This window comes from Alexandromys fortis, unplaced genomic scaffold, assembly GCF_014885135.2.
Source record: "Alexandromys fortis isolate MF-2015 unplaced genomic scaffold, M_Fortis_MF-2015_v1.1 scaffold_142, whole genome shotgun sequence".
In the NCBI taxonomy this organism is placed as follows: Eukaryota; Metazoa; Chordata; class Mammalia; order Rodentia; family Cricetidae; genus Alexandromys; species Alexandromys fortis.
Genome location: NW_026068057.1, coordinates 2,919,245 through 2,947,053, shown reverse-complemented (window position 1 = coordinate 2,947,053; position 27,809 = coordinate 2,919,245). Strand labels below are relative to the sequence as shown.

General features: G+C 41.9%; 1 protein-coding gene across 2 annotated transcripts in view; it reads left to right on the top strand.

Moving 5' to 3' along the window:
* Positions 1-19,183: 19,183 nt before the first annotated feature.
* Cdc73 (cell division cycle 73) overlaps positions 19,184-27,809 on the top strand; it is a 684,130-nt gene continuing 675,504 nt past the window's right edge. For both annotated transcript variants that reach the window (XM_050119992.1, XM_050119991.1), the window contains exons 1-3: positions 19,184-19,459; positions 23,020-23,125; positions 26,696-26,765. In XM_050119992.1, coding sequence (XP_049975949.1) covers positions 19,329-19,459; positions 23,020-23,125; positions 26,696-26,765 — 307 coding nt within the window. In that variant the 5' untranslated portion in view covers positions 19,184-19,328. The remainder of the gene's footprint in view (positions 19,460-23,019; positions 23,126-26,695; positions 26,766-27,809) is intronic.

The following is a 27,809-nucleotide window of genomic DNA, read 5'->3' as shown; positions in this document are numbered from 1 at the left end:
ATCCATATTCCTGACTTCACTTGCCTTTTAATCTACGTATAACCTCCATCATACCTAGGAGCAGTCCTGTTCCCTTTTCTTTTCCTTTTTTATTTTCAGTAGACATATACACATACACAAACATGTGTGTGTGTGTGTGTGTAAGTTGTACAACTTAGATAAAGAACTTTTTGTCAGCCAGGAGCTGGTGGTGCACACCTTTGATCACTTCACTCGGGAGGCAGGGACTGGAGGATCCCTGTGAGTTTGAGACTGTCCTGGTCTACAGAGTTCCAGGACAGCCAGAGCTACATAAAGAAACTCTATCTGGAAAGGAAAAAAAAAAGCTTTTTGTTATTTTTAGCTTAATAAAACTGAAGGTAGATGATAAACAGACAGGCAGACAGACAGACAGATGGTAGATTGATAGATGGGCTGGTTTTTGACTACATAAATAGTGTATATATAATGGGGATGTACAGTCAAAATCACGAGTATATTGATACAGTCATAAATTTGAAGTCAATGTGGGCTATAGCCAGATTGGAAAATATAGGAACTGAGTTTTTTGTTGTCGTTGTTTTGTTGAGACAGGGTTTCTCTGTGTATCCCTGGCTGTCCAGGAGCTTTGCACTGTAGACCAGGCTGGTCTCAAGCTCACAGAGATACGCCTCAAGCTTTAGGTTTTAGATGCCATTTTAAATAACCTTTACAAGACAGTCTAAAACTTAAATGTAAACTTAAAAGTAGTTACAGCAGAAGTCAAAGCAAGCAGAAGTCTGTACACTTGAAAATTAACAGCTATTACTGTCGTCAACATAAATTTGTTCTCAAATTAAAAATTAAATTAAATCAATGGCTGATGGCTTTTAGGCAGCAAGGAAGTATGATGATGTTCAGATTGTACTAGGTTACTTACATTTTAGTGATTTTGCCATACAAATATGGAGGGAAGAGAGCAGTGCAATAGGAAGATAACCGATTATCCTTTTATGCATAGCTGTTGTCTCCAAGGTGGACAACTTTGTTTCTCTGTTTTACAGCACTCAGGCCGATCCCCTTGGCCTCCTTGCCCCACAGCCTCCCGAGAGACTCTTAGTCACTGTCACAAAGTTCTACACCCGCAGGGCTAGTAAGATGACTCTGGGTAAAGGTACTGTCACCAAGCCTGGTGATCCGAGTTCCAGCCCCAAGATCCAAACAGTGGAAGGAACTGGCAAGTTGTCTTCTGATCTCCTCATGCGTGCTACACACATTAAAATAGATAAACGTAATAATAATTTACAGACAAAAAATCAAAAACCTTCCCCCCAGTTCAAGCAGTTCAGATGCTGACTACTTCCTGCTTATCATCTCTTCCAGCACTAGCTGGTTAGGTTCCCCGTCTTCATGCTGAGTCATGGGTTTTCCTTTCCTCCACATTAAAGGTCAGATTTCAGTGCTATCTTCTGTCACATCTGCCTCGTTCTTTCCCTCTTCGCTGTCCAATGCTTCCCGTTGGTCCAGTTTTTGGATCCCAAGGATCGTTACCTCAGTCTAACTTGTACTGTATTCCCTTGCTTCATCCTAAAGAAGGAAATGAACACAGGCATGCGTGCACGCACGCAAACATACACACACACACACACACACACACACACATCTGTGCAGATGCACCTAACAAAATCAAATTAACTCTCTGATTGTGAAAGCCCAACAGCAATCCTTGCCTAGAAACCATAGGATTAAGTAAAAAGTAGACTGTTATAAACTTCACTCTGGCACGTAGAGCGCTTGCTTAAAGCCCCTGCCTCTTATCTTAGGAAAGCAAACACTTGCACGTCGCTGCCTCGAAAAATGATTACCACGACTGCCTGGTTGAAGGTCACACTACAGATCCTATTTGCTAAGAAAGGAATGTTTTTTTATGACTACCTGAAAATATTTGTCCAGTGGTGTCTGTTCCTGTAAACATGTCTGACTGTGATGGCAATTCCCCTCCGTGGGCAAGGGACTCAGAAAGTATCCTCAGGTGGTCACACTGTTACCCAGCCTACAACACCTGTGGGAAAAGTTATGTCCAGCTTTGGTCCATGCCTGCAAATAATAAAGCTGAGTTTCTGCTCCTGTCTGTTTGATTCTTTGATGGTCAGACTCAAGACAAGGGTTCAGTTCCCGGCACAGATGTAGGGTATCTAACAAACGACTCATTTCTCCAGTGCCAAGAGATCTCATACTGTTTTAGGGTTTCTATTGCTGTTAAGAGACACCATGACCACCACAACTCTGTCTGTCTATCTGCCTGTCTGTCTATCTATCTATCTATCTATCTATCTATCTATCTATCTATCTATCTATCTATCTATCTATCTATCATGTATACAAGTTCCGCTAGCATACACATGCCAGAAGAGGGCACCAGATCTTTGTGAGCCCCCATGTGGCTGCTGGGACTTGAACTCAGGACCTCTGGAAGAGCAGCTAGTGCTCTTAACTTCTGAGTCATCTCTCCAGCCCCACTACAACTCTTATAAAGGGAAACATTTAACTGGGGCTGGTGTATGGTTTCAGACATTTAGTCCATCACCATTATGGTGGGAAGAATGTAGGGGTGCAGACTCCAGATTAGCGCAAATCTCTATTTAGGTGCAAAATGCATCATCTCGCTTTTACTTTGGGAGATATTCACCTCAGAATGGGGTACGGATGGCAGACAAAAGAAATTATTCCACCCAAGCATGCCTTAATTTACCAGTTTATTGGAGTCGCTTACAAGAGTATAGATGAGGGGTGACTCACAGAAGCATGAGCGAAGAAAGGCCAGGTGACAACTCAGAAAAACTGCAAGCCTACAGCTCCTGGCACAATTCACAGACAGCTTGGCCTTCAGGAATGCTTCATCTTAGCAGAGGGTGTTCACTGCTTTTCTAAACCTAGGGGAGGGAAGAGCAAGGGCTTAAGAATCTTGTACCTTTCTGGAGCTTCCTGAGCAATTTTGCTGCTGCTCTGGATTTTTTGTTTGTTGTTTTGTTTTCGAGATAGGATTTCACTATGGAGCCTTGGCTGGTCCAGAACTATGTAGACCATGCTGGCTTTGAACTCATGGAGACCCACCTGTCTCTGCCTCCCTGAATACTACCGGGAATAAATGTTCACACTACTATCAAGTCTGGTCCTTAAGTTTTATTTACTTCTCGAGTCTTCTGACTCTCCTTCCTCCCTACAGGAGGAGATGTTCCATACAATTGCATAACAGTTCATCATCCTCATTTAATGTCGGGTTATACATGTGGTGTTTGTAGAACATAATGTTCCGCATTTGTGAAATGAGTCTTGAAATTAGAAAGTCGTGCGATCAGCTGGGAAGGTGGCTCAGTGAGTAAATGTGCTTTCTATGTGAACGTGGTAACGTGAATTCAGATCCCCAGTACCCATACAAATGCTGAGCAAGGTGGCATGCTTCCGTAACGCTAGTGCTGGAGGGGCAGACAGGCAGGTCTCCGTGCTTCCTGGCCAGTCATTCTACCCAAAAGGGTGAGCTCCATATGCAGGGAGAGACTCACTCTCAAATAAGTTGGGGAGCAGTTGAGGAAGACATTCAGCATTGAGAACCGGCCTCTCTATGTGAATGCACACACTGGAAAGCTATCTGAATACATGGTTGTATACCATCTACACACACACACACACACACACAATCGCAAAAACAGGGAAAGGGGAGGAGGGGAGAGGAGGAGGGAAAAAGAGGGAGAGAGATGTATTTGTGTAATCCCCGAACTAAGACTTTACTACTGTGAGTAAAACTTCAATATATGTAATTTTTCTTTAGTGGCAATGACAAAACATTCATAATTTTTCCATTTTATAATTCTTTTAAAAACATTCTTTTTGGATCTCTTTGTGTATTATTTTATTTTATATGTATGAGTGTTTTGCTTGCATGTACATTTTGGCACCTTGTGTGTGTCTTGTGCCTTCAGAGGTCAGAAGAGTGCATCAGACTCCCCTGGGAGGAGTTTCAGATGGTTGTGAACTGCTGTGTGGGTACCAGGAATCAAACCTGCAACCTCTGCAAGAGTAACAAGTGCCCTTAACCATTGACCCAACTCCTTCAGCCCCAGCCATTTTATAATCCTTATGGTTATATATGTTTTCACTCTGTACTTATACCTTAGTATAAAGTGAATTCATTCCATAGGAACCCCTCATTTATTTATATATACATATATGTGTGTGTGTATATATAGAGTCTATGCTTTTATAAGTATTTTTATATTTTTCAAAGTAAACAATGTCCAAAACAATACTTTTGTGTGGAGTTAAAGCTTCACGGCAAAGTATTTGCCGGGCAGCACCAAGCCTGGGTCCAATTTCCAGCTCTGCAAAATGAATAAACAAAAACAATTTTAGTTTATACTGATGTACTTCCCATAAAACCAAAACCAGATAGCATCAGCTAGCTGTGCACCCTACCTTCTACCATATCCATCTGACAAACAAGGTGTGTCATTGGAACAATAAGGGTATGACGGCTACGGGCATAAACAACTGCTTGTGGATTGGACTTGAGGCTTGCTCCACTGGGAGGGATGAGAATCCCTGGTACTGTAAATCTGATGAAAATCCCAAGACTTGGGCAGGCGCGTGCCTTAGGAAGGAACCTAATACTTTGCTAAATGGACATGCCGTCAAAATGCCCTCTAGATAATTATGTTTATAGACATAGATTAGTATACGCTCAGCCTTGGCCAGAAAAACTTTTCTCGAAGTAGTCATCAGTTAATGCAGAAACTCATAATCAAAGTGTTGAAACTAGTGACTTATTGAGTATTCAGCCCTAAATGGGGCATCCTTATCAACCCATGCCCCACAGCCCAGAAGACAGGATGGAAAAAAGAGGATGTGGAGGAGCACCTGCTGTCATCTTTATACCTCATGACCACTGCTGCTATGGTTACCTGCACTACACTGCAGCTATGGTTACCTATACCGTAGTAACAGTTACCTATGCTGAAGCTATGCTTACCTATAATATAGTAACAGTTACCTATACTGAGGCTATGGCTACCTATACAATAGCAACAGATACCTACACTGAAGCTATGGTTACCATGCACAACATCAAGCCATCAAGATTAGTCAGCATTCCAACAGAGCACCAATTGGACTCAGTGGGCTATAAACAAAAAGAGAGGTCATGGAAGGTGGAGGGGATGTGTTGGCAGTGCCCCGGGAGACTGTGAGGAGGGACTCTGGAGAAGATATGAGCAAGATACATTGTTCACATGTACAGGCTTGTCAAAGAATTAATAAAATATGCTTGAATTTAAAATGCAATCTATATGGTTTCTTTTTTTGGGGGGTTTTCGAGACAGGGTCTTTCTGAATCTATATGGTTTCTAAAAACATAGTCTAACTGTAAAAAAAAAGATTCTGTACTCAGAAAATAATTGTCCACTGATGGAGGAACTTGGTCTCTGTATGAAGTATAAGGGGAATGGGCCCATGGTGAAACCCAAAAGTTGCTCATCTGTTGTGGTGAGACTGGGGTTAAAAAGGAGATTAAGAGAAGTGGGGCACGGTGGACCACACCCTTGATCTCAGCACTTGGAGGGTAGAGGCAGACCAGCCTGGTCTGTAGAGTGAGTTCCAGGACAGCAAGAGATCTAGAGAAACGCTGTCTCAGAAAAACAAAAACAGAGTCAATGCAGCGAAGTCTGGAACAGGGAGAGAGATAAATAGGGGCTTAGAGTTGAGCACGAGATAACCAAGCTAGACAGATAAGAGGGAGGCCCGGCCTCTGGGTCAGTGACCGCAAGTTCCCTCCCAACCCCTCCAAAGACCTTGAGGAACACACGTAAGTCACTGTTGTCCCTTTATGTTGATTCTCCTGCAGTGATAAGACACTCTGATCAAACAGAACATAGAGGTGGAAAGGATTTATTCAGCTAGACTTCACGATCACAGCCTTTGAGAGAAGCTGAAACAGAAACCGGAGAGATTCTTCTTGGGGCTCACTCTGGTTCACTCATTGGCACATGCTTTTGCTTTTGATTTGTTTTACACAGCCCAGGACCACCTGCCCAAGGGATGTTGGTACCCAGAACAGACCAAACCCTTCTATATCAGAAAAGCACACACAGAATTGCCAAAAACCTACCTGTCCTAGGCAATCCTCAATTGTGCCTTCTCATCTCAGATGACTTTAGTCTGTATTAAGTTCTCAATTAAGACTAACCAGGACATGTGTGTTCTTGCTTCTAATCCAGTTAATTATAATAAAATAAAAAGTAAATTGATAAAAGGAAATAAAAATAAAAAGGAAAGGACAGGATATGACTGCTCCTAGGTATGGCGGAGGAGAAAGTTTATTATAGATGTGTGGGAGAGCACAGCCAGAGGCAGGGACATCTGGAACAGTCCAGAGTGGACGTGATCAGGCTGAGCTGGGCCATGAAGGGAGAGGAAGAGGAAGGGAGAGGGGAACTCATTTTGTACACCAGGTTGGACTGGAGCTCACAGAGATTCGCCTGCCTCTGCCTCGCAAGTGCTGGGATTAAAGTGAGTTCCAAGGCTCCGTTTCTGGTGCATCGGGTAAGGCGGCTGCCGCAGGCTTTGCAGCTAAGGTGAAGTGCCCACGGTTGGCCCCGGCAGCATGAAGCCCAGGCCTGCGGTGTTCATAGATGAAAGCTGAAGCAGCGGGTCATTCAGTACCTCACCAGCAATAGATGTGGCAAATACGTGGACACTGGGATCTTAACATCCGATTTGCAAAAAATGTACAGTGTAGATTATGGCCGAAGAAAAATAAATGCTTTTAGGATTCAAGTAAAGTGAGTTCCAAGATAGCCAGGACAGTTACACAGAGAAACCCTGTCTCAAACAAAAACAAACAAACAAACAAACAAGTTTGTCTCACAAGAATGGTGCTGGTCGCCTGGCGGTGGTGGCGCACACCTTTAATCCCAGCACTTGGGAGGCAGAGGCAGGCGGATCTCTGTGAGTTCGAGACCAGCCTGGTCTACAAGAGCTAGTTCCAGGACAGGCTCCAAAACCCACAGAGAAACCCTGCCTCGAAAAACAAAAACAAAACAAAAAAAAAAAAAAAACAAAACAAAAAAAAACAAAAAAAAAAAGAATGGTGCTGGTCAACATCTGGGCAGTTGGAATCCAAGGAATACCACAAAGTATAACAGCTCACAGTTCTGCTCCAGGAAAAAGTTCTACAGTAGGGGAGGGTTTCTCCCAGTGAGGTTTTAGAGCTCTGCCTGACTCACTCTGGAGAAGTGTTACAGCTCTGCTATGCTGATTGCTGTTCCAGCTGCCTCCACTCTGGGGAGTCACAGCACACAATAAACCTCACTCAAGAGAATTGCCGGGAAGAATCCAGGAGGGTGGCTGCCCCTGCTAGGGTGGAAAGCAGCAACAAAATGAACAGAATACAGAGTTTATATAGAGTGTGTGTGTGTGTGTGGGGTGCTTTCCAGGGTGGCTTGGGATTGGTAGGTTGTTGTGGTTTGATTCTGACACAAGTTTAGGATTAGTGGGATTCTACAGCCTGCCTTTGGGGCAAGCACAGGGATTAGTGGGATTTCAAGTCTTTGGTTTTAGAGTCAAGTCAAGGGCAGAGCGTTTTTTCCTTGGCCCTTTTTATTCTATAGTTGGGGGGTACAACAAGACTCACCCTGAAAGACCTTAAGAATACCAAAACTTTACTTCCAAATACCACAAATGAACACATTTGAAGATTGAGTTTAAAGCACATGAAATTTGGGGTATGTATTGAAACTATAACATTTTTCACATTGCTTTGTTCCAAAGTATTTTCATACTAAGTCCATAGACACTTTTCACTACAAATTTTTCCTAACATTCCCAACCAGTAATTATGGAAGACAACAAACAGAATAAAAATCTAGTCTGCAATGGACTTAATATTTAATACTGTTTTCCTAAGAAATGAGACTCGCAAATGTTGGTCCACAAAAGACTGATGGAGGTGGGTCTTGTATCTTATCTGTTGCTTTCATTGGTTAACTAATAAAGAAAACTGCTTGGCCCTAATAGGACGTAAAATTAGGTAGGCGGAGTAAACAGAACAGAATGCTGGGAGAAAGAAGCTGAGTCAAGGAGTCACCATGATTCTCCCACTCCAGACAGACGCAGGTTAAGATCTTCCCTGGTAAGCCACCTCGTGGGCTACACAGATTATTAAAAATGGGTTAGATCAATATGTAAGAGCTAGCCAATAAGAGGCTGGAACTAATGGGCCAGACAGTGTTTAAAAAAATAGTTTCCGTGTAATTATTTCAAATAAAACTAGCCATGCGGGCGGCCGGGTGCCAGGGACGGAGCCCCGCCGCTCCTCACACTTCAACAAAAGACTACACACCGGGCTAGAGAGAGAGCTCATTTGGTAAAGTCCTTGCCATGCAGTAAGCTCTGTATTAGGATTCTCAGCACCAGTGTAAAAAGCTAAGCATGGAGGACCATGCCTGGAACTCTAGCACTGGGGAACCAGAGACAGGAAGCTACCCGGAGCTTACTGCTTGATAGTCTTACTGAATTAGTAAACTCCAGGTTGAGTAAGACATTCAAGTAAGTGAAAGGTAAGAAAACGAAGAAGAAACCCAACATTTACCTCTGGCTTACACACACACACACGCACACACTCAAACACACACAAAACACATGAAGATAATACATTATACAGGGACAGAATATACCTTTTATTTGTAGCACAATCTCTCCCCGTCCTCTGCCCTTTCCTTGTTCCTTTCCTGCTCCTTTCTTGCCCCCTGCCCGTTTTGAGTTTCGACATGACCCAAGGGAATTTTTAACTAGAGTAAAAACATTTCTTGAGCAAGCGAGATGATTCAGGAGATAAGGAACTTGCTATGGAAACCTCACAACCTGAGTTCAGTCCCTGGAATCTGTCATGGAAGGAGAGAACCAACTCCTAAAAGCTAGCCTCTGACCTCCACATGACTGCCATGGCACACACATACCCACACACATATACACAACATGTACATATATGTATATACACACACTAATAATAAATTAGAACTTAAAAATTCTCTTTTTATTAAAATTGTGTCTCTTACCCTACTTTGGGAATCCTCATAGGAGAATATAGGATAGACTATGTAAAGAACAATACTTTTGGAAGAGAATGGCACTTTCTGGTACCCAAAGAGGATATTTATGTTAATCAGTGTATTAGAGCCGGGTGGTGGTGGCACACGCCTTTAATCCCAGCACTCAGGAGGCAGAGGTAGGCAGATCTCTGTAAGTTCGAGGCCAGCCTGGTCTACAAGAGCTAGTTCCAGGATAGGAACCAAAAGCTACGGAGAAACCCTATCTCGAAAATAAAAAAAAAAAAAATCAGTATATTAGATGCTACATTTGAATTGTATACATATAAAAACTGGTTTAATGGGCAATAGCGCTTTAGTCTATTTTGTGTTAAAGTTGTCTGTTTATCTATGGATCAGTTATGAAGAACATAGGCTCATCCCTCACAGTTTTAAAGGCTAAGTTCAGAACAAGGAGCTGGCATTTGGTGAGGTGCTTCTTACCGCATCATCCACAGCAGAAGGCAAAAGCAAGAACCCATGAATGGAGTATGGGGATGTGGGCATACAGGGAATTAACTTCCAACATGGACTTTGGAGAACACATTCGACTCCTTTTTTCACTCAACTTCCTTAGCAACCCCATGAAGCAAGCATGTTCTTACCCTCATTTTATATATTAAAAATAGTAAATATTAAGGGTGAAGTTATTAAGGGAATAATCCTAGCAAGTCATTGATTCAAGTGTTCTGAAGATCCCAGATGCCCCAGTTGCAATCACCGCATTATTCTGTTCACCAAAAGTATTATGTCTCTGATGATGGACAATTTGTCTTTTGAGAAGGAATGGAACTGGGAATTCAGTGCTCTCTTCTGGCCTATGTGGGCACCAGGCGCACAAGAATGCATAAACATACATTCAGACACTCACGCATGCACACAAAATGAAACAAAAAGATCTTTAGAAAAGATTGATGAAACAGATCTGATTATAAGTCTCTCTAATTCCAATGTCCCAACTTATCACTACCTCATAAAGGTCAAGCATGCATCAAAACCTGTCCAGCTCTTTCCTGTAAAGGGTAAATTGAATAGGGATCACTTTGGTTCTCTATGTCTCAGAAGCAGGAGAAAGGTAGCTTCTGAACTGACAAAAAACAGCTGGACCATGGTATTCTTCTGTGAAATAATTTCATACTATCAAGAGTCAGATCAAACAGGTTGACTTTATGGAACAAGACAAAACAAGACTTTTCCATAAGTCTTGTTCCATATCTGAACACATGTAAATATGATCACTGTAACTCCTACTTCTTTTTAAATTACAACTTTAGCTTCATTTATTTCTTTATTCATTCATACCTTCCAAATATAGAAAACCATAACCCTGTGGGCCAAATCAATCCATATTTTTTTTCTTTTTCTTTTTGTGTTGGTGATTGAATGTATGCTCTAACACTTAAATATATCAGTTAACTCATTTTTATACAATATTTTGAAAAAATGTCTCTAACACTTTAAAACAATTTAAGCTGGGCTGTGGTGGTACACACCTCTAATTCTAGCACTCCGGAGGCAGAAGCAAGTAGATCTCTGAGTTTGAGGCCAGCCTGGTCTACAGAGTGAGTTCCTAACAGCCAGGACTATAGATAGAAACCTTGTCTTGAAAAAAAAAAAAAAAAAAACAAAGCAACAACAACAAAAAACAATTTTAAAAGATCAGATAAGAAGACATGACTAAAACTATGCAATCCACAAATCTTAAATGTTCTATTATCTTTTAACATCACCCCACTGGGATCATACCACTAACTAGTGACTCTTTAGGGAATACATTCTGACCATATTTGAAATACAATGTTACCCCAAATCATGTAACACAAACCACAAATTGTATTGATGGGTGGATGGATGGATCAGTAAAGACAGGGTCCCAAGCTGGCCTCAAGGATGGCCTTGAATTTTTTTTTAATTGCTTATTCTTATATGCCTTGGTGTTTTGCCTGCATGTATGTCTGTGCAAGGGTGCCAGATCCTCTGGAACTGGAGTTACAGACAATTGTGAGCTGCCATGTGGGTGCTGGGAATTGAACCCGGGTCCTCTGGAAGAGCAACCAGTGCTGTTAACTGCTGAGCCATCTCTCTAGCCTGAACTTGTGATTTTTCCACCTGTTTCCTGAGTGATGAAATTACAAGTGTGTGCTACTAGGTCCTGTCTTGGTTGTACTGAGGATGCAACCCAGAAATTTGTGCACAATTAGGAGAGTATTCTACCAACTGAGTTATATTCCTAGCCCATAGGCCTAAGCTGAACAAGTCCAATTCAACATTCTCTTACAGAAATGTGCATAGGTATATATAATGTATGGCTTTCTTTGAGCACATAGTCAGTGAATCCAACCTACTTTGTTTAATCAGTGTACATAAAAAAAGACTCACATATCCGTATTGGCCAGTACCATTTGTGCCATGTTTTTGTGTGGCCTGAAAGCTAAGAATGATTTTTTCCCCCCATTTTTAAGGGGTTGCTTCAAAGCAAAGAAAGGAAAAGAAAGAAGAAAGAAAGGATACAGAAAGTCAAGACAGGGGCTGGAGAGATGGCTCAATGGTTAAGAGCATTGCCTGCTCTTCCAAAGGTCCTGAGTTCAATTCCCAGCAACCACATTGTGGCTCACAACCATCTGTAATGAGGTCTGGCGCCTTCTTCTGGCCTGCAGACATACAGACAGAACATTGTATACATAATAAATAAATAAATAAATAAATAAATAAATAAATAAATAAATAAATAAATAAAAGAAAGTCAAGACAGAAAAAGAAAAGGACAGGAACCATCTGTAGATCATGAATCTTCTAACACTTATTAGTTAACCTTTTACCAAAAAAAATAATGCCACCTCTTAGTTTGGAACTATGACAAACCTGAGATTTTTATGGTGTTTGCAAGCTGACAAATTAGCCCGCCAGTTTTTTGGGTGATAACAAAAACAGGATTCCCAGAGAGGAGATAAAGCGCTTCCCTACTGAAATCACTTTCCATGTGTCAGCACTAACCCCTTTTAATGAACAAACCTCCTTCTGAAGGTCTTACCACGGCTTACCAGTGTTACACCATGGGCCAAACTTCAGCACGATTTCAGAGGGGACAAAGAGTGTCTGTCGCGTCCAGCACGGCTCCAGCACAGCTCAAGGGATGGATCTGACTGGGGCAGCAAGGCAATGAAGAGAAGACAGACACACAGACGCATAGAACAGTTAGGATAGGCCCTCTGACACAGAAAGGCAGCACAAGAGGTGCAGCATAGCTATTATATACAGTCCAGCCGGGAGCCTGGTTATTGCACACAGCTGAACAAGAAGGTGGTGTTATTACATACAAGGAGGCAGGGTAATTACATACAGCTGAACAAGGAGGCCAACTCCATAGAGGAGCAGCCTTCAGGCCATAAACATAGGGTAGGGGTAAAAAGACAGCTATGGTGGGCAATTTCTGCATACACTAATAACATCTTGTTAACTCCTGGGCCATGGAAGGCTTTACCATCACTTTGCGTCTCACCAGAGAATGGTGGTGGTGGTTTGGTCGTGGGGGGGTGTTATCATTTTCCCATGAGTCTGTGGTACTGGTGTCCTTGACATGGCTGTGCTTGTGCCAACAGTACACATTCACTCAGGGCTTCCTCCCTGCTACACGTATTTAAACCCCAGAGCTAGGTGATTACTTAAAACAGCTATTCAGATCATGAGCTGAACAACCTTGCAGCCTGGCCCCCTCGTTGCGGTGGATGTATCTACGGCCTATGCTGGATTGCCTCTCCCCACTGTGTGCTCCTGGTGGTCTTTGTAAGCCGTTGACACAGAGGGAGTTTTTAAGGAGGTTCAGGAGAGACCCTTGCTGCAGCTGATGAGGCGCCTCCGTTGTCTAATTCAGCCATCTGAAATTCTGTGCACACTCCTGCCTGAGGCTGCCTGGCCCAAAGCCTAGAGGCAAGTTTACAGGGGATTCAGCTGCAAATTAAATTCCAGTATGCTGTCAAGGGTAGTCATCTCCCCTCTCCCCATAATGTCCCTTAGCACTAATCAGAATTCTACTGTTCCTTGATGAAACTGTTTGTTTAACTTTCAGTCTTTCCATCAGTCTGTTTGCTAGTCTGGTTACCTATTAGATGAAGCTTTACGGCGAGAGGCCAGGCAGAGGTGTTTATCGTTGAGCTGGAACTAAGAGGGTCAGAAGGCCTGCTCAGACCCATGTTTTCAGATCAACTATGCCTTGAGTCTCTATTAAGAATTATACAAGGACTCTCTCACTAGCTTTGTCTTCTGTCTGTGCTGTGTCTAATTGTTCTCATTGAAATCACGTTTATCCAACTTGTGTGTGGTGACTTATTTTACCTTCTTTTGGAAATCTGGGCTACACAAGGGCCATCTTTAGGAAATGTGTTCTCAAGTTCATTTCAATTGAAAACTGTCTATTGTTTTTCAACCACTAACTTTCCTTCAATTTCCACGCTTTAACATTAATTTCTATGTTTATCGAACTAACGACCTTACCAGGGTTAAATATGAACTACAATAGTCATGTCCCTACTTTCAACAAGATTGCCCCTTCCAGGAATGCTCTAGAAGAAAAAGGGAAAAATCTGTTGTGAAGAAATTGTGCTTGTTGGTCTAAAAGAAAGAAATAGAGGCCATTAGGAATTTTGGGTTCAGTTGCCAGCCGTAATCCAACCTAGTATAATGTCACGTGCCTGTAATCCCACTTAGTACTCAGGAAGGCAGAAGGTCATTGTCAGTCACATAGGTAGTTTATAGACATCCTGAGTTAAATTAGAACCCTGTCTCAAAGTCACAACAACCAAAGCAAAGAGGAAGAACATCGCCTTTAGGTATGACACCCTCATTATATACTTATTTTGAAGATCAATAAAACGCTAGTTTTCCCCCAAGACATAGCTAGACAAAATTTGTAGAACCCAAATTATTCTTTAAATTAGCTATAATGAACCTCTTGAGTTGGCGATGTTGTACACATGTAACTTAAGCACTCAGAAGGCAGACGTTCTAGGCCTTCCTGAACTACATGGCAAGTTCCAACCAGAGCTTCACAGTGAGACTTTATTTCAAAAACTGAAAGAACAATAACACAAAAACAAACAAAATTACACTTTCATATGTACATTTTGTTTTTCTTATTCTTTTCTTTTTATTCTTCTCTCATACATTACATCCCAACTGCAGCTTTCTCTCCCTCAGAGCCACTTTGTCTCCATTTCCCTGCATAAAAGAACAGGCCTCCCTGGAATATCAACCCGCTGTGGAACAATGGTCTTATACCCTGTAAAGACTTGTTACTGATTGGCCAGTAGCCAGGCAGAAAGTACAGGCAGGGCAACCAGAATAGGAGAATTCTGGGAGGAGGAAAGGCTCAGTCTGCAGTTGTCACCCAGACACAGAGGATGCAAGATGGGAATGCCTCACTGATAAAATGTACTAAGCCATGTAGCTAACACAGAAAAGAATTATTAATTAAGATATAAATGCTAATAAGAAAGCCTGAGCTAATAGGCCAACCAGTTTATAATTAATGTAGGCCTCTGTGCATTCCTTTGGGGCTGAACGGGCTGCAGGACTGGGCAGGACAGAAATCTCTGCCAAGATCAACCCAATGATGAATAATAAGATACAATAAAATTTGGTACAAACCCCCATACCAGGGCTGGATGAGGAAGAGTCCCATGAGCAGGCAAAAGAGTCAGAGACACCCCCACTCCTACTGTCTGAGGTCCCACAAGAACACTAAGATAACATATATGCAAATAATTTATACTCAGACCTGACCCTTGAGGCTGTGTGACTGCCACTTCAGTCTGTATGAGCATGAGGCCAGCTTAACTGATTCTGTGGGCTGTGTTCTGATGTTCTTTACCCCTCTGACTCCTACAATTCTTACTCCCCCTCTTCTGCAGGGTTTCTCAAGCTCCAAGGGAAGTGACCTGATCGAGATCTCCAATTTGTACTCTCTTTGCCTTATGTTTGGCCCTGAGTCTCTGTATCTGCTCTCATCAGCTGTGGGCAGAAGCCTCTCTGATGATGGTTGGGTTATGTGTGCATTTAATCATGGGTATTTTTTCATCAAACTTTCTTTCCCTTTGCAGAGAAAGCACAATTAACCTCGTATATTAGTCATTTTATATTTACTTGAAGCTCTTTTTTTTTTGTTTCTATGTTTTATCGGTCATGTAAATTATAAAGATTAATTGATGAGCAAACAAGCATCCAGTTGTGTCCTCATTTTATGAATATTCAGTTCAATAAGACAGACTAGCGAAGTGATAAAAATGTTGGTAAACTTTTTGTGTTTATTTTGTGAACCTTGAAAAGTGTATTCTTTGAATTGCCTTTGTTACCACAATTACAAGATAAAAAAATAAGGCCTTAATTTCAAGGTAAAAAGGAAACTTCTGGTATTATTCACTCTTTAGTTTTTTTTCTTTTTCTCTTTCTTTCTTCTTTTCTTTTTGATTTTTAAGACAGGGTTTCTCTGTGTAACGGTTCTGGCTATCTCAGAACTCACACTGTAGATTAGGCTGACCTCAAACTCAAAGATCCACCTAACTTTGCCTCCCAAGTGCTGGGATTAACAGTGTGTGTGTCATCACCCATCCAGCTCTCAGACATCAAATCTTATACCATGTAAAAATAATGTCAACACGGGCTGGAGAGGTGGTTTAGAGGTTAAGAGCACTGATTGCTTTTCCAGAGGTCCTGAGTTTGATTTCCAGCAACCACATAGTGACTCACAACCATCTGTAATGAGATCTGATGCCCTTTGATCTGGCCTGCAGGCATACATGCAGGCAGAACATTGTATACCTAATAAATAAATAAATCTTAAAAAAATAATGTCAATACAAAGTTGTGTTTTAAACAGGGTCAAGGTTAAATTTATTTCAATTTAAGCTTTTTGAATCTCCTATGTTGATTTTCTGAGTCATTACCATATATTTCTGTATTGTTTTTTAAATTTTAGGCTGGGTATAGTGGCACATGCCTTTAATTCAAACACCCAGGAGGCAGAGGAAGGCAGATCTCTGAGTTGAACACCAGTCTGGCCTACCTAGTGAATTCTAGTACAGCCAGGGATACACAGAGAAACCCTGTCTTGAAAGACAACATCAGTCTGACTTCAGGGCAAGGCCAGTTTGGGCACCCTCTCCTTTACTGCCTAGGGTCTTAGGTGGGGTCATCCGTGTGGGGTCCAGGGAATTTCTCTAGTACTAGGTTTCTTTCTAGTCCCATAATGGCTCCCTCAATCAAAATATCTCTTTCCTTGCTCTCATTTCTGCCCTTCCTCCATCTCGACTATCCCGTTCACTTAAGCTCTCCTCCCCCCTCTCCTTCTCCCTTCATTCAACATAGAACCTTCATCCAGCAACTGACAGAAACAGAGGTGGAGACCCAAATCCGAGCACTGGACTCAGCTCCCAAAGTCCAGTTGAAGAGTGGGAGGAGTGAGAATATGAACAAAGAGGTCAAGACCATGACGGGTACACCCATTGAAACAGTGTTTCCGAGCTAATGGGAGCTCATCAACTTCAGTCTGACAGAGAAGGAAACAGCCTAGGTCCAAACTAGTCCCTCTGAATGTTGGTGACAGTTGCATGGCTGGGGCAGACTGCGGGGCCACTGGGAGTGGCCCCAGGATTCATCCCCACAGCTTGTATTTTTTTTTTATGGAACCTATTCTCTTTGGATAGATACCTTACTTAGACTATTTAGGTAGGGAGGGTCTTCCCTCCCCAAAGCAACTTGCCTTACCCCAAAGCAATGTGCCTTACCTCTCTGAGGATTAGATGGAAGTTGAGGTGGGGGGTTAGGTACAGGAAAGGGGAGGAAGGGAGGGAGTGGGAATTGGGATTGGTATGTAAAATGAAAAAAGATAGTTTGTTTTCTTTTTTTAAAAAAATAAATAAAAAAGAAAAACAACAACAGCAACAACTTCCCCCAAAAAACAAAAAGACTTCTTAGATATGTATATATGTGTCCAAATATTTTTAATATACGTAAGTAAAATATATAGCGATAGTTAGCTAGTGAAATGGTATTAATAGATATCATTTTAAAGTTTTAACTTTATTAACTTTTTTTTTTCTTTTTGGTTTTTCGAGACAGGGTTTCTCTGTGGCTTTGGAGCCTGTCCTGGAACTAGCTCTGTAGACCAGGCTGGTCTCGAACTCACAGAGATCCTCCTGCCTCTGCCTCCCAAGTGCTGGGATTAAAGGCATGCGCCACCATCGCCTGGCTTTATTAACTTTTAATGCACCAAAAATAATTCATAATTCTCAGATCCTTGACAACGTTTAAGGCAGTAGGGATGTGATTATTTAATCAGTAAATCAGTATTGATGCCTGAATGATATTTAGGTAAAACCCAGATATGTTGGCTATGTATGCAGGGAGTTCAGAAGACAATTGATTTTATTGTCAAATAGGAAGATAAACATTAACAGCTTTTTCTCATATCTGTAGGAGAGATGAGGATCTGGGGCTAACCATTGTCCCCAAACCTGGACAGACGCAGTTCACCTGAGGACAGGTCTCTGCCTAGAAACAGACACAAGGACCAGAGCTAGAGCTGGAAAATGTCATCACAGTTGATATCTATGGCTGTAGCAAAACATCACGACCCAGGAGCAAGTCAACTTCTAAAAGCAAGCATGTAATTTGGGCTCACAGTTGGGTTAGAATCCATGACTGTCACGTCAGGGAGGCTGGTAGCAGTCAGGTCCTGGTGCAGTATCTGAGAGCTCACATATTGAGATAAGACCACCAGGCAGAGAATGGCATCGGATTTTGGACCCCCAAAACTTGACTCCAGTGACACACCTCCTCCAACCAGGCCACACCTCCCACTTCTTCTCAAACAGTTCCATTACTTAAGAACCAAGCTTGAGGTTTGCTTAAGACACACAGGCCACGCAGGATATGCAGAGTTGATTTCTAGGTTCCCATAACTGTAAGGGTACCAACAAACCTACTGAGTGCCATTTAAAAATCCCGTAGTCTGGCCGGGAGTGGTGACACAGGCTTGTAATCCCAGCACTGATTCAGAGGCAGGAGGATCTCTATGAGTTCAAGGCCAGCCTGGTCAATAGAGTAAGCCTCAGGACAGTCAGGGCTACAGAAAGAAACCCTGTCTCAACAAAACAAAACCCCCAAAACCCCTGGTAGTCTGAAAGTATTCTGTTTTACAGTTTGAGGTTTCTTAAGAATTATTCTCTCCCTCACCCCTTCACAACCTGGAACCCTTTGAGGCTTTTTGTGATTACCCGGGAAAAGTCGCTGGGATGGACAAAAAATATTTCCAAGGAAAGGCAGGGGGAAGAAATAAACGATTGTATATCGTTGACGCGTTAGGATGCTTTCAGCGTATTTCCGTATTAATTTTATTCTGCCATCAACCAAGCGATGTTAGGAAACCAGCGACTAACAAATGGTACCCGAATTCTTTTCCCAGCCAACTCATCTCTTCCTCTTTGCAAATGCACCCCTAACCAGAACTCATCCCAAACTACAAAACGTCCGTATTCCAAACTCCCCGTTGTCTGGTAGCAGTTTATCCTGACCCCAGGGCCCTAAAAACCCTTCTCTAAGTGTGGGTCCGCAGCAGATAGGAAGGTAGTGCTCGGGTCCAGCAAATCGCAAAACTAAAGAAGCCTCGCTCCGGGAAAGTCAATTAACTCAGTGCGCGCTCCAGGACGGGAAGCACAGACGCGCCGGGCAGGTGCGCGCGCACCTGTCGCTCGCACGCTCGCTCGCTTGCACAGAGCAGGCTATGCGCTCGTCCAGGGCGAGCCGAGGAGCCCGCGCCGGGCCCAGCTCCGCTAATGCTCGGCACCGGGGATCAGCGTGGTCGCCCTCCCCGGTTCCCGGGAGTCGGCAGCGCGCCCCGCGGGAGTCTGGGAGGCTCGTCCGCTCGGGCGCTCGCAGCGCCCCCTGGCGGCGGCCGTCGGCGCCGGCAGAGCGTGGGTCAGTCAGTCAGGCGTTCTCCGCGGGCAGGCCGCGGCGGGGCCTTGCCTTATATAGCGCGGGGTCCTCGGCGGCCTGGGTGGCTTCTGCCCGTGCTGCTGTCGTAGACGCGGGCGGCTGTTAGTGCGGCGGCTGTTGGTTCGCGGCGGCAGCGGCGGCGGAGGCGGAGGGCGAGGCGACGGGGAGAAGCGGCGGCGGGCGCGGCAGCGACGGCGGTGCCCGGAGCCCGCGGCGGCGGCGGCGGCGGCAGCGAAGGGGGCGAAGATGGCGGACGTGCTCAGCGTCCTGCGACAGTACAACATCCAGAAGAAGGAGATCGTGGTCAAGGGAGACGAAGTCATCTTCGGGGAGTTCTCCTGGCCCAAGAACGTGAAGACCAACTATGTAGTTTGGGGGTGAGTGCGGCATGGGCTTCGGCCTAGGGCTGCTGGTGGGGCAGCGTCGGGCGCCCCCGGGCGACCTCGTCCACCCGACCCCTCCTCCTCCCCGAGTCCCTCGGGGGCTGGGAGGGAAACGGGTGCCCTGGGGAAAAGTTCTTCTCTGGAGCAGAAGTTGCACTTGTAGGGTGAGGAGGGGAGAGGTGGAGCGGATTCTCGAGCGGTCCAGTCTTTTCTGTGTTGGAGAAGCCACAGGGAAAGGTACCATGGGAGTTTCCGACTTCACCAGTTGGTGTTCACCAATTTGTCTCGGTTGTCCGCGCAGTGTAGGGCTCCCGCACGGCTACCTGAACCTAGGTATGAAAGCACAAAGCACAGCATCTGGCGGCCACCCTGTCGCTTTTTGTTCTTAGTTCTTTTTTTTTTTCCGCCCAGAGGCTGCCATGTGTTGCAACTGTCTCCTCTGGCTCTTGAAGCGACTGAGTAATTTTCTTTCTTCTTTTTCTTTCTTCTCCCTTCCCCCGCTTTATAATGGGGGGGGGGCGCGGGATGATGTTATTCCTCAAGGAAAAAAAAAAAGTAAGGGAATACTACTACTTGAAGTCTGGGAAAGAAAGATTGGGAGAGTTTGGAAGTCTGCAAAATCAGTGTTCGAGATGAAACTGGACTTTGTTGGGAAGAAAGTTACTGGCGAAATGGAGTGAACTACACTATACATACGGGCGTGAGAAATTGATCCTATGTGCTTTTCGGAAAGCGCCTTAAAGAAAAGTGTTTGGGAATATTGATCCATTCATGCCATGAATTTAAGTCATTCAGGAAATCAAGTTTAGTAATCCTTTGGGGCTTCTTTAACGATGTTATTGGCAATGATGCTTCACTTTGATAATTAGAATGATGCAGTCAGAATTTTGGTACCCATTTTTTTTCTGATTGAATGACTTGATGAATGGTCAGTTAAAAACCAGTTGTTTAAGTGGCATTCCAAGTTTACCGTGTTTTACTCTTTCAAATAAATTACGCAGAAGTAATGATTATATTTTATTGGACTTTGATAAATGCTTTTCCTTAAAAACTCGGTATAGCTAGGCATGGGGCGCACGCCATTAATCCCAGCCCTTGGCAGGCAGGGTTGGGGGGGGGGGTCCTAAATTCAAGGGCAAACTGGTCTACAGAGGATTCCAGGACAACCAGGGCTGTTAAACAGAGAAACCCTGTCTCCAAAAACCAAACCAAACACCCACCCAGCCACCCCCCAAAAAACTCCTCTCAAGGAATAATAAAGAAGTTTAGTTTGAAAAATAGAAAAAAAAAAAAGCTGAAAACTCCTTATCCTGCCTTAGGAGAAGTTGACCTAGCTTAGCTAGCAAAGATGAAACAAATGTTTCATCTATTGAAACAAATTGATTTGAAGTGTTCCTAGTTTATAGGAAGAGAACAGTTGTTTACATTTACTTCTAACCCGGGCAGTGTAGGTCTTTAATCCCAGTGCTCTGGAGGCTAGAGCAGGCGGATCTCTGCGAGTTAGAGGCTAGTTGTGTACACAGAGCGAGTTCCAGTACAGCAGAGGGTACACAGAGAAACCTTGTCTCGAACTACCTCCCCCCCCCCCCAAAGTTGTTTACTTCTAGTGGTGTGGGTGGGTATTTAGAGAGGGTTTCATGAAAATGCGTTTGACATGTGTCCATTCTGTAAAGTCCCTTCCTTGAATAAATGAATGAACACATGAGCAAGCTTTAAAGAATGGGTAAGAATTCTACATGAAACGGTGGAATAGCCTTTCAGGGTGATGGAACTGTATACTTGAGATGAAATCTGGAAAGGACATGTTTGGACAAGCGCTTATAAATGAGTGAAAAAATAAAGCTTAGAAAAAACTTGAACCTTTCAGCATCAAATCTTTATTTTATTTTATTTTGTTTTGTTTTTCGAGTCAGGGTTTCCCTGTATCTTTGGAGCCTGTCCTGGAACTTGCTCTTGTAGACCAGGCTGACTTTGAATTTACAGAGATCTGCCTGCCTCTGCCTCCCCAGTGCTGGGATTAAAGGCTTGGACAACCACCTCCCGGCTCACCATCGAATCTTTAATAGTTATGTTTCACATGTATACACATCTGAATATGTTCATATATAAAAGATTAATCACTACCCTTAATGCATTCAGTGCTTTCTGATATTTTTATAATTATTTCGTATAATAATTAACAAGTAATGGCTGATTTGATGTATCACTTTAGAGGAAAAGTGATAATAGAGGCTAGTAAAGTAGGCTTAGGAGCTGCGTTCAAATGGATTCATATAGTTCAACCATCATAGCTATAGATGGAGGGGGAAGGGAGAATTGGAAAACTGTGTATCCTTAAGACTGCATTGTTTAATCACGGATAGAATTATGTCTTAGATTTGTGTCACCGGTCTGTCTTAGTTTGAGAGACGTTTAAGAATCACATCCTTGAAGTTCGCCCTGTTTACTTTGAGGATATTGATGAGGATACTGTAGGGCAGTGTCTTTTTAAAAAGAACTGCAACATGTTTATTTTTTAAGTGCAGCCAGCCCTAGTGATGATACCTTCCCCTAAGTAGTTTTTTCTGAGTGGTCCTTCCCATTGTGCAACTGCCTGGGTTTCTTCCTCTGTTAACAGAGCTCAGAACCCAATTGTTGGGGTCTGGTGCTAGCCCGGGCCATAAATTATTTCTCTACCAGACCCCAACATAAACTATCTCTCTCTGGACTGGCGTGGGGAGGAGACGGGAATAAAGACACCACTCACATGGTCTCATTGGGAGGGAGATTTTTAGTGGTGCCTCATGATGTCCTGAGTTCACATCCTGAAGAATTTCTCCATTTATTTCCCAAACAGTCTTTATACTAAAACTTAACTTAGGGGAAATACGTTAGCATTCTGTCTCCTAGGTAACTAGGTGAATGGCTTTTTGTCATGTCCACAATTACCTGTCTGCTCTGTGTGCTAGCTGTCATGTAGGCTTGAATCAGCATCTCTATTAGATATCTTCCATATTACAAAGAAAGGAGCAACAACATTCTGACCCTTTATTAGGACAGTGACAGCCTGTCTGCAGGGCTGGCTGACCACCTCAGCTGGGGCGTATGGCTTCAGAGCCTGGCTGCACACCATATAGAAATATGGGCCTACACCAATTCCAGTCTTAATTGTGTGGAAAGTGAGGCTGAGGATGTAGCCCAGTTGGTAGAATGCTTGTCTAATAGGTGTAAGTTCCTGCATTTGATTTCCAACACCACACACAACATGCCACCCTCAGCTGTGGCGCAGATTTGAGGCCAGCTGGGATACATGAGACCTTGCCTGTTTTAAAAATAGAAAAGAAAAAGTATACATAGTAGTAGAGTGTGAATTTATATGCCCTCCCTGTTCCTTTCATTTTTTATTTTGTCCTTTTGCCCCAACAACTCACTTAATGAGAGTTTATATTGCATGTATATTTTTGCTATGTTAAGTACATAGTTAGATAATTACTAGATATAGATAATGAATACATGTAACTAAGGTCAAGTAATTGATTGATAAATTAATAAAACTCATGCTTTAATCATTTTAGGACTGGAAAGGAAGGCCAACCCAGAGAATACTACACATTGGATTCTATCTTATTTCTACTTAATAATGTACACCTTTCTCATCCTGTTTATGTCCGACGTGCAGCTGTAAGTAGAATTCATTTTATAGTTTTATTGATTAAGCAATTATTGTTTGGTGTACATAACTTTCCCTCATGGTTTTCAAATGTGTGAAATTATTTTGGAGAGTCAAAATTAAGCTGCTATGTGATTTATTAAGTTGTTTTAGTTGGCAATTCATAATTTCTGTAAAACCTAGGTAATGTTTATAACAGTAGACATTTTTTGTTTGTTTGTTTGTTTTTAGAGGCAGGATTTTTCTGTTCCTAAATTCCTGGCTGTCCTGGAACTCTGTGTTGTGTAGACCTTGTCGGCCTCACAGAGATTTGCCTGCTTCTGCCTCCTGAGTACTAGGATTAAAACCTGGTTCCACCAATGCTTGGCATGGTAGTAGAAGTTTTAAAATAGGTGTTTCAAAAATGTATAAGCAGATGGAAGAACTCTGATAGTTCAGAACTATAGTTTAATTTCAAAAAATTTTTTCTTCATATAAACATACAGAGCAAAGGAGAGGTAAAAGGGATGTAAATTTAGTACTCCAGTGTGAAATTCTCAATAAATAAATAAATCCAGTTTGAACAGATACTTTTAGAATTTTAAACAGTGCAGTGATTTTTTACTTTATTGGCAAATTTGTTGTTTTTCAGTTTTTATCTGCATTTTTAGTGTTTGAAAATTCTTTATTGCGAGGAAATCATTAGAAATAATTTAAAAGGCTCATTTCACAGAGATTGTTATGATGGGATTCTTCCACTGGCAAGGGACTTTTAAAAAGTGATAAAGATTGAGTTACTTGAGTTTTACATTGCAAATTGCAAAAAAAGTTCAAGTAAGATGGTTCCCAAATACTCTTTTTTTGGATATTGGAGGAACACAGGGGTTTCACGTAGCCCAGGCTGACCTTGTAGTTGAGGATGACCTTACATTTCTGATTCTCTTGCCTCTAAGTCAAGTGCTGGGATGAGATGTGTGTGCAGTCATGCCTTGTTTATCTGGTGTTAGGCACTGAACCCAGGGCTTCATGCATAGCAGACAAGTACTCTAAGGATACCTCCAGTCCTTTAGCATTTGGTAAAAATGAGATCCTTATCAGATATTTTGGTGGAGTAGGATATAGAATCATTTTGGAGATATTGATATAATCAGATATCCACTCTAAATGTTGTCTTAAGTTTTGAGTACATACTTTACTGTGTTGTATTAATTTAAAATAGTACTTTTATGTCTTAAACACACTCCTCCTAAGCACCATCATTGTGCCTTCCATCACTGGAGCTACTACTTTTTGATATCTGACGCTACTGGTGGATCACATTATGTTGTGGGACATTTACTTTTATAACCTTTCCTCCAAAGTAGTGATGGGTGAGGTTTTTGAATAGTAACTTGTTATTTGGACCAACTGAGAAAGGACTCACCATTGAATGGGCTTTAGTATTCAGTAGAACCGCTTTTCTGAGCAAGAAGCATATTCATTGTTAAATACATTTTAAAAAACCTTAAAATTAGTAAGTAGTAGGGAAATATTAGCAATCGACCATTACATTGTTCTTTATTAGATCTTTAAATAAAAATTGAATCAAGCAGTGGACAGTGGTGGTGCACACCTTTAATCTCAGCACTGGAGGCAAAGGCAGGTGATCTCTGTTAGTTCAAGGACAGCCGGGTTTCAGGACAGTCAAGGCTGGGCCTTTGAGAGAAACCATCTCTCAAAGAAAAGAACCCCCCAAAACAAACAAACAAACAAACAAACAAACAAACAAACAAACAGAAAACAAAACCAGCAAACAAAAAACCAAAACTAAATCAAGCAATAATTAGAATTGGTTGTTAAATAATTTAAGTACTTAGAGATATAAAGATTCTATTCTTGTAGAGTGGTTATAGTTTATAACTTACAGAGTTGTTACTGTGGACCCTTGTATGTTAAAGTCATATAAGATGAAACACTTGTTTTCTTATCTAAAGTTCTCTAGTCACTTGCTCTTTGTTGCACGCAGACTCTTGCTGAGGTGCTCCTGACCCCGGTGCCTTTTGCCTGTTAGTGTCAGCGGATCTGCAGCTCCTCAGATGACTTGACTGGGGGCCATACTTCAAGGGAGATAGAAATTAACCAGCTATGTTAACATTAATTCAGATATGTGTACTAGTCCGTGTAGTCTGATTAAAAATCGGAAAGGACAAATATTTTCAGGTTTTTAAACTTGTATGTGTATACTCATAAGGGAAAACTAAAATTTAGCTGACTTTTAAAAAAAAAATTTGTTCAGCTAAGCCAGAAAAAAGTATGTACAAATACTGGGTCTTGTGACATACCGTGGTCATTGTGAGGTAATTGGCTAGTAATACTAAGGGTTCTTATTACTTCATTGTTGTTTACATTGTTGTTGACAAAGATTTTAATCCGTGTAATCCCTTGACAACCAGTTTTTCTTTCACTCTGTTGCTTACATTAGAAAAATGATGAGGAAAAATGTGGTAATGGCAAAATTCATTGGCCCAAAGATGACTTGATGCCTAAAGTGTACATTTTATGTGTTTTAATCATTTTTTAAAAAGTTGTGATATTTTTAATTATGTGTCTCTGTATATGTCTTAAGTACACATGAGTACATGTACCAGATAAAGCCAGAGGAATTTAGCCCTATGCTGAGCTGGAGCTACAGGTGGTTATGAGCCACCTGACGTGAGTGCTGGGAATCAAACTCTGGTCTTCTGGAAGAGCAGAGAGTACTCTAGTTGCTGAGCCATCTCCCTAGCCCCAGTTTAAATCAGTTTTAAAAATGATGACTGTAGGTAGGTTAAAAAAAATTACTCATTTTTCTAAAATCAATAACAGGTTTTCAGATAGGGTTTTTCACATCTTTTTTCTTCGTTATCTGAATTTATATACCCAAGAATAAAAAGAAATATGTAATTTCTTTTTATTGCAGCTTCTTAGATGGCTCTAATGTGGTAAACTACTACAATTAACGTTTTCTTTTTCTCATATACTTGTTATTAAAATTTATATTTAGTTGTTTATGTAGTTCATTTGGAAGAGTTTCAGTTGAGTAGTTTGAAGAGGTTTGGTCTGTGGGGAAGAAAGCACTAAGTATAAAGTGAGTCAACATTGGGACTGAAAAGATAGTGGCCCTCTATGTGCATAACATCCTGAGTGAAATTAGAAAATAAGTTAACAGCTGGGCGGTGGTGGCTCATGCTATTAATCCCAGCACTTTTGAAGCAGAGGCAGGGGGATCTCTGAGTTCTAGGCCAGCCTTGTTCTAAGACAGCCAAGGCTATACAACGAAAACCCTGTTTCAAAAACAAGTAAAGGTTGAGAGAGCCTGAGATTGATACTAGAAAAAAGATAAAGTTATTACTTGCTTTCAACCAAGTGTCTTGAATTTATCTTTCTGAAATTCTCAAAGTCTAATTACTGAAAATTAACATTTGAGAAATTTTCAAGATTTTTAGATAGAAAGCTTTTTTTTTTTTTAAAAAAAACCTGTGACTTTAAATACATGTATGTTAGATAAATTCAGAGATTACATGATATTTATCAAATTTTATAGTTGCTGCCATTCAATATCTAATTTAAAATTTTGGCTTTAGACTGAAAATATTCCTGTGGTTAGAAGACCTGACCGAAAAGATCTACTTGGATATCTCAATGGGGAAGCATGTGAGTAGTTTTAAAATTGCTCCCACGTTTAAACATTGTGTTTTTGTTTTTTTAAATCTTCCCTATAAATAAGCCGTAGAGGGAAGTTTGTATTTCCCCTGAGTGCCTTACCTGAAGTTGGTCTGTTTGCTTCTCCATGTAGTTGCGTGAGGGTTCTGTTCATACTGTTGAAGACTTTGTCAGTTATTATTTCTGTCTTGCTTTACTGTTTGTTTTGTTTCTTCTGAGTATACCTATGAGTATATATGTAGAAATATTTATTCTTCAAAAATTATTTTTGATTAATATTTCTCTCTCTTCTTTTATTGGAGACAGGGTTTCTCTGTATATAGCCCTGGCTATCTTGGAGCTCACTGTTTAGACCAGGCTGACCTTGAACTCAGAAAGATCCACCTGTCTCTGTTGCCTAAGTGCTGGAATTAAAGGTGTGTGCCACCACCACATGGCTGATTCCAGATTTCTGTTTCATAAAAAGAATTGTCATAATATCGCCACTTCTTTTTTACATGCTCAAAGTTCCTCCTGCTTAGCTTTCATCCTCACCATCCCATGAAAGTCAGAGACACTGGTAGTTGCCACATTCCTTTTACCCCCTTTAACTGTAAATATTTGATAGTGTTGAAGAGTGCTTCTTTGAAGTCCTTCACTTGACATTGGGTACTGTAGACTTCGGTATTCTTTCTATTCATTATTTACCTTTCAGAATATTTTGTCACTTCTGTGCCTAATATTAGTTGTCTTAGGTTTTCTGTTGTTCTGATGAAACACCATGACTAAAATCACTTTGGGAAGGAAAGCATTTATTTTTGTTCTACAGCATGTGGTCCATGATTCAGGGAATTCAAGGCAGGAACTGATACAGAGGCCCTAGAAGAGTGCTGCTAACTGACTTGTTCCTCATTGCTTGCTCAGCCTGCTTTCTTATGGCCCACAGGACCCTTGTGGGGCCCAAGATTGGTATCAACCTCAGTGACTTGGGCCCCCCATCAGTCATCAATCAAGAAAATGCACCATGTGGTTGCTGGGGATTGAACTCAGGACCTT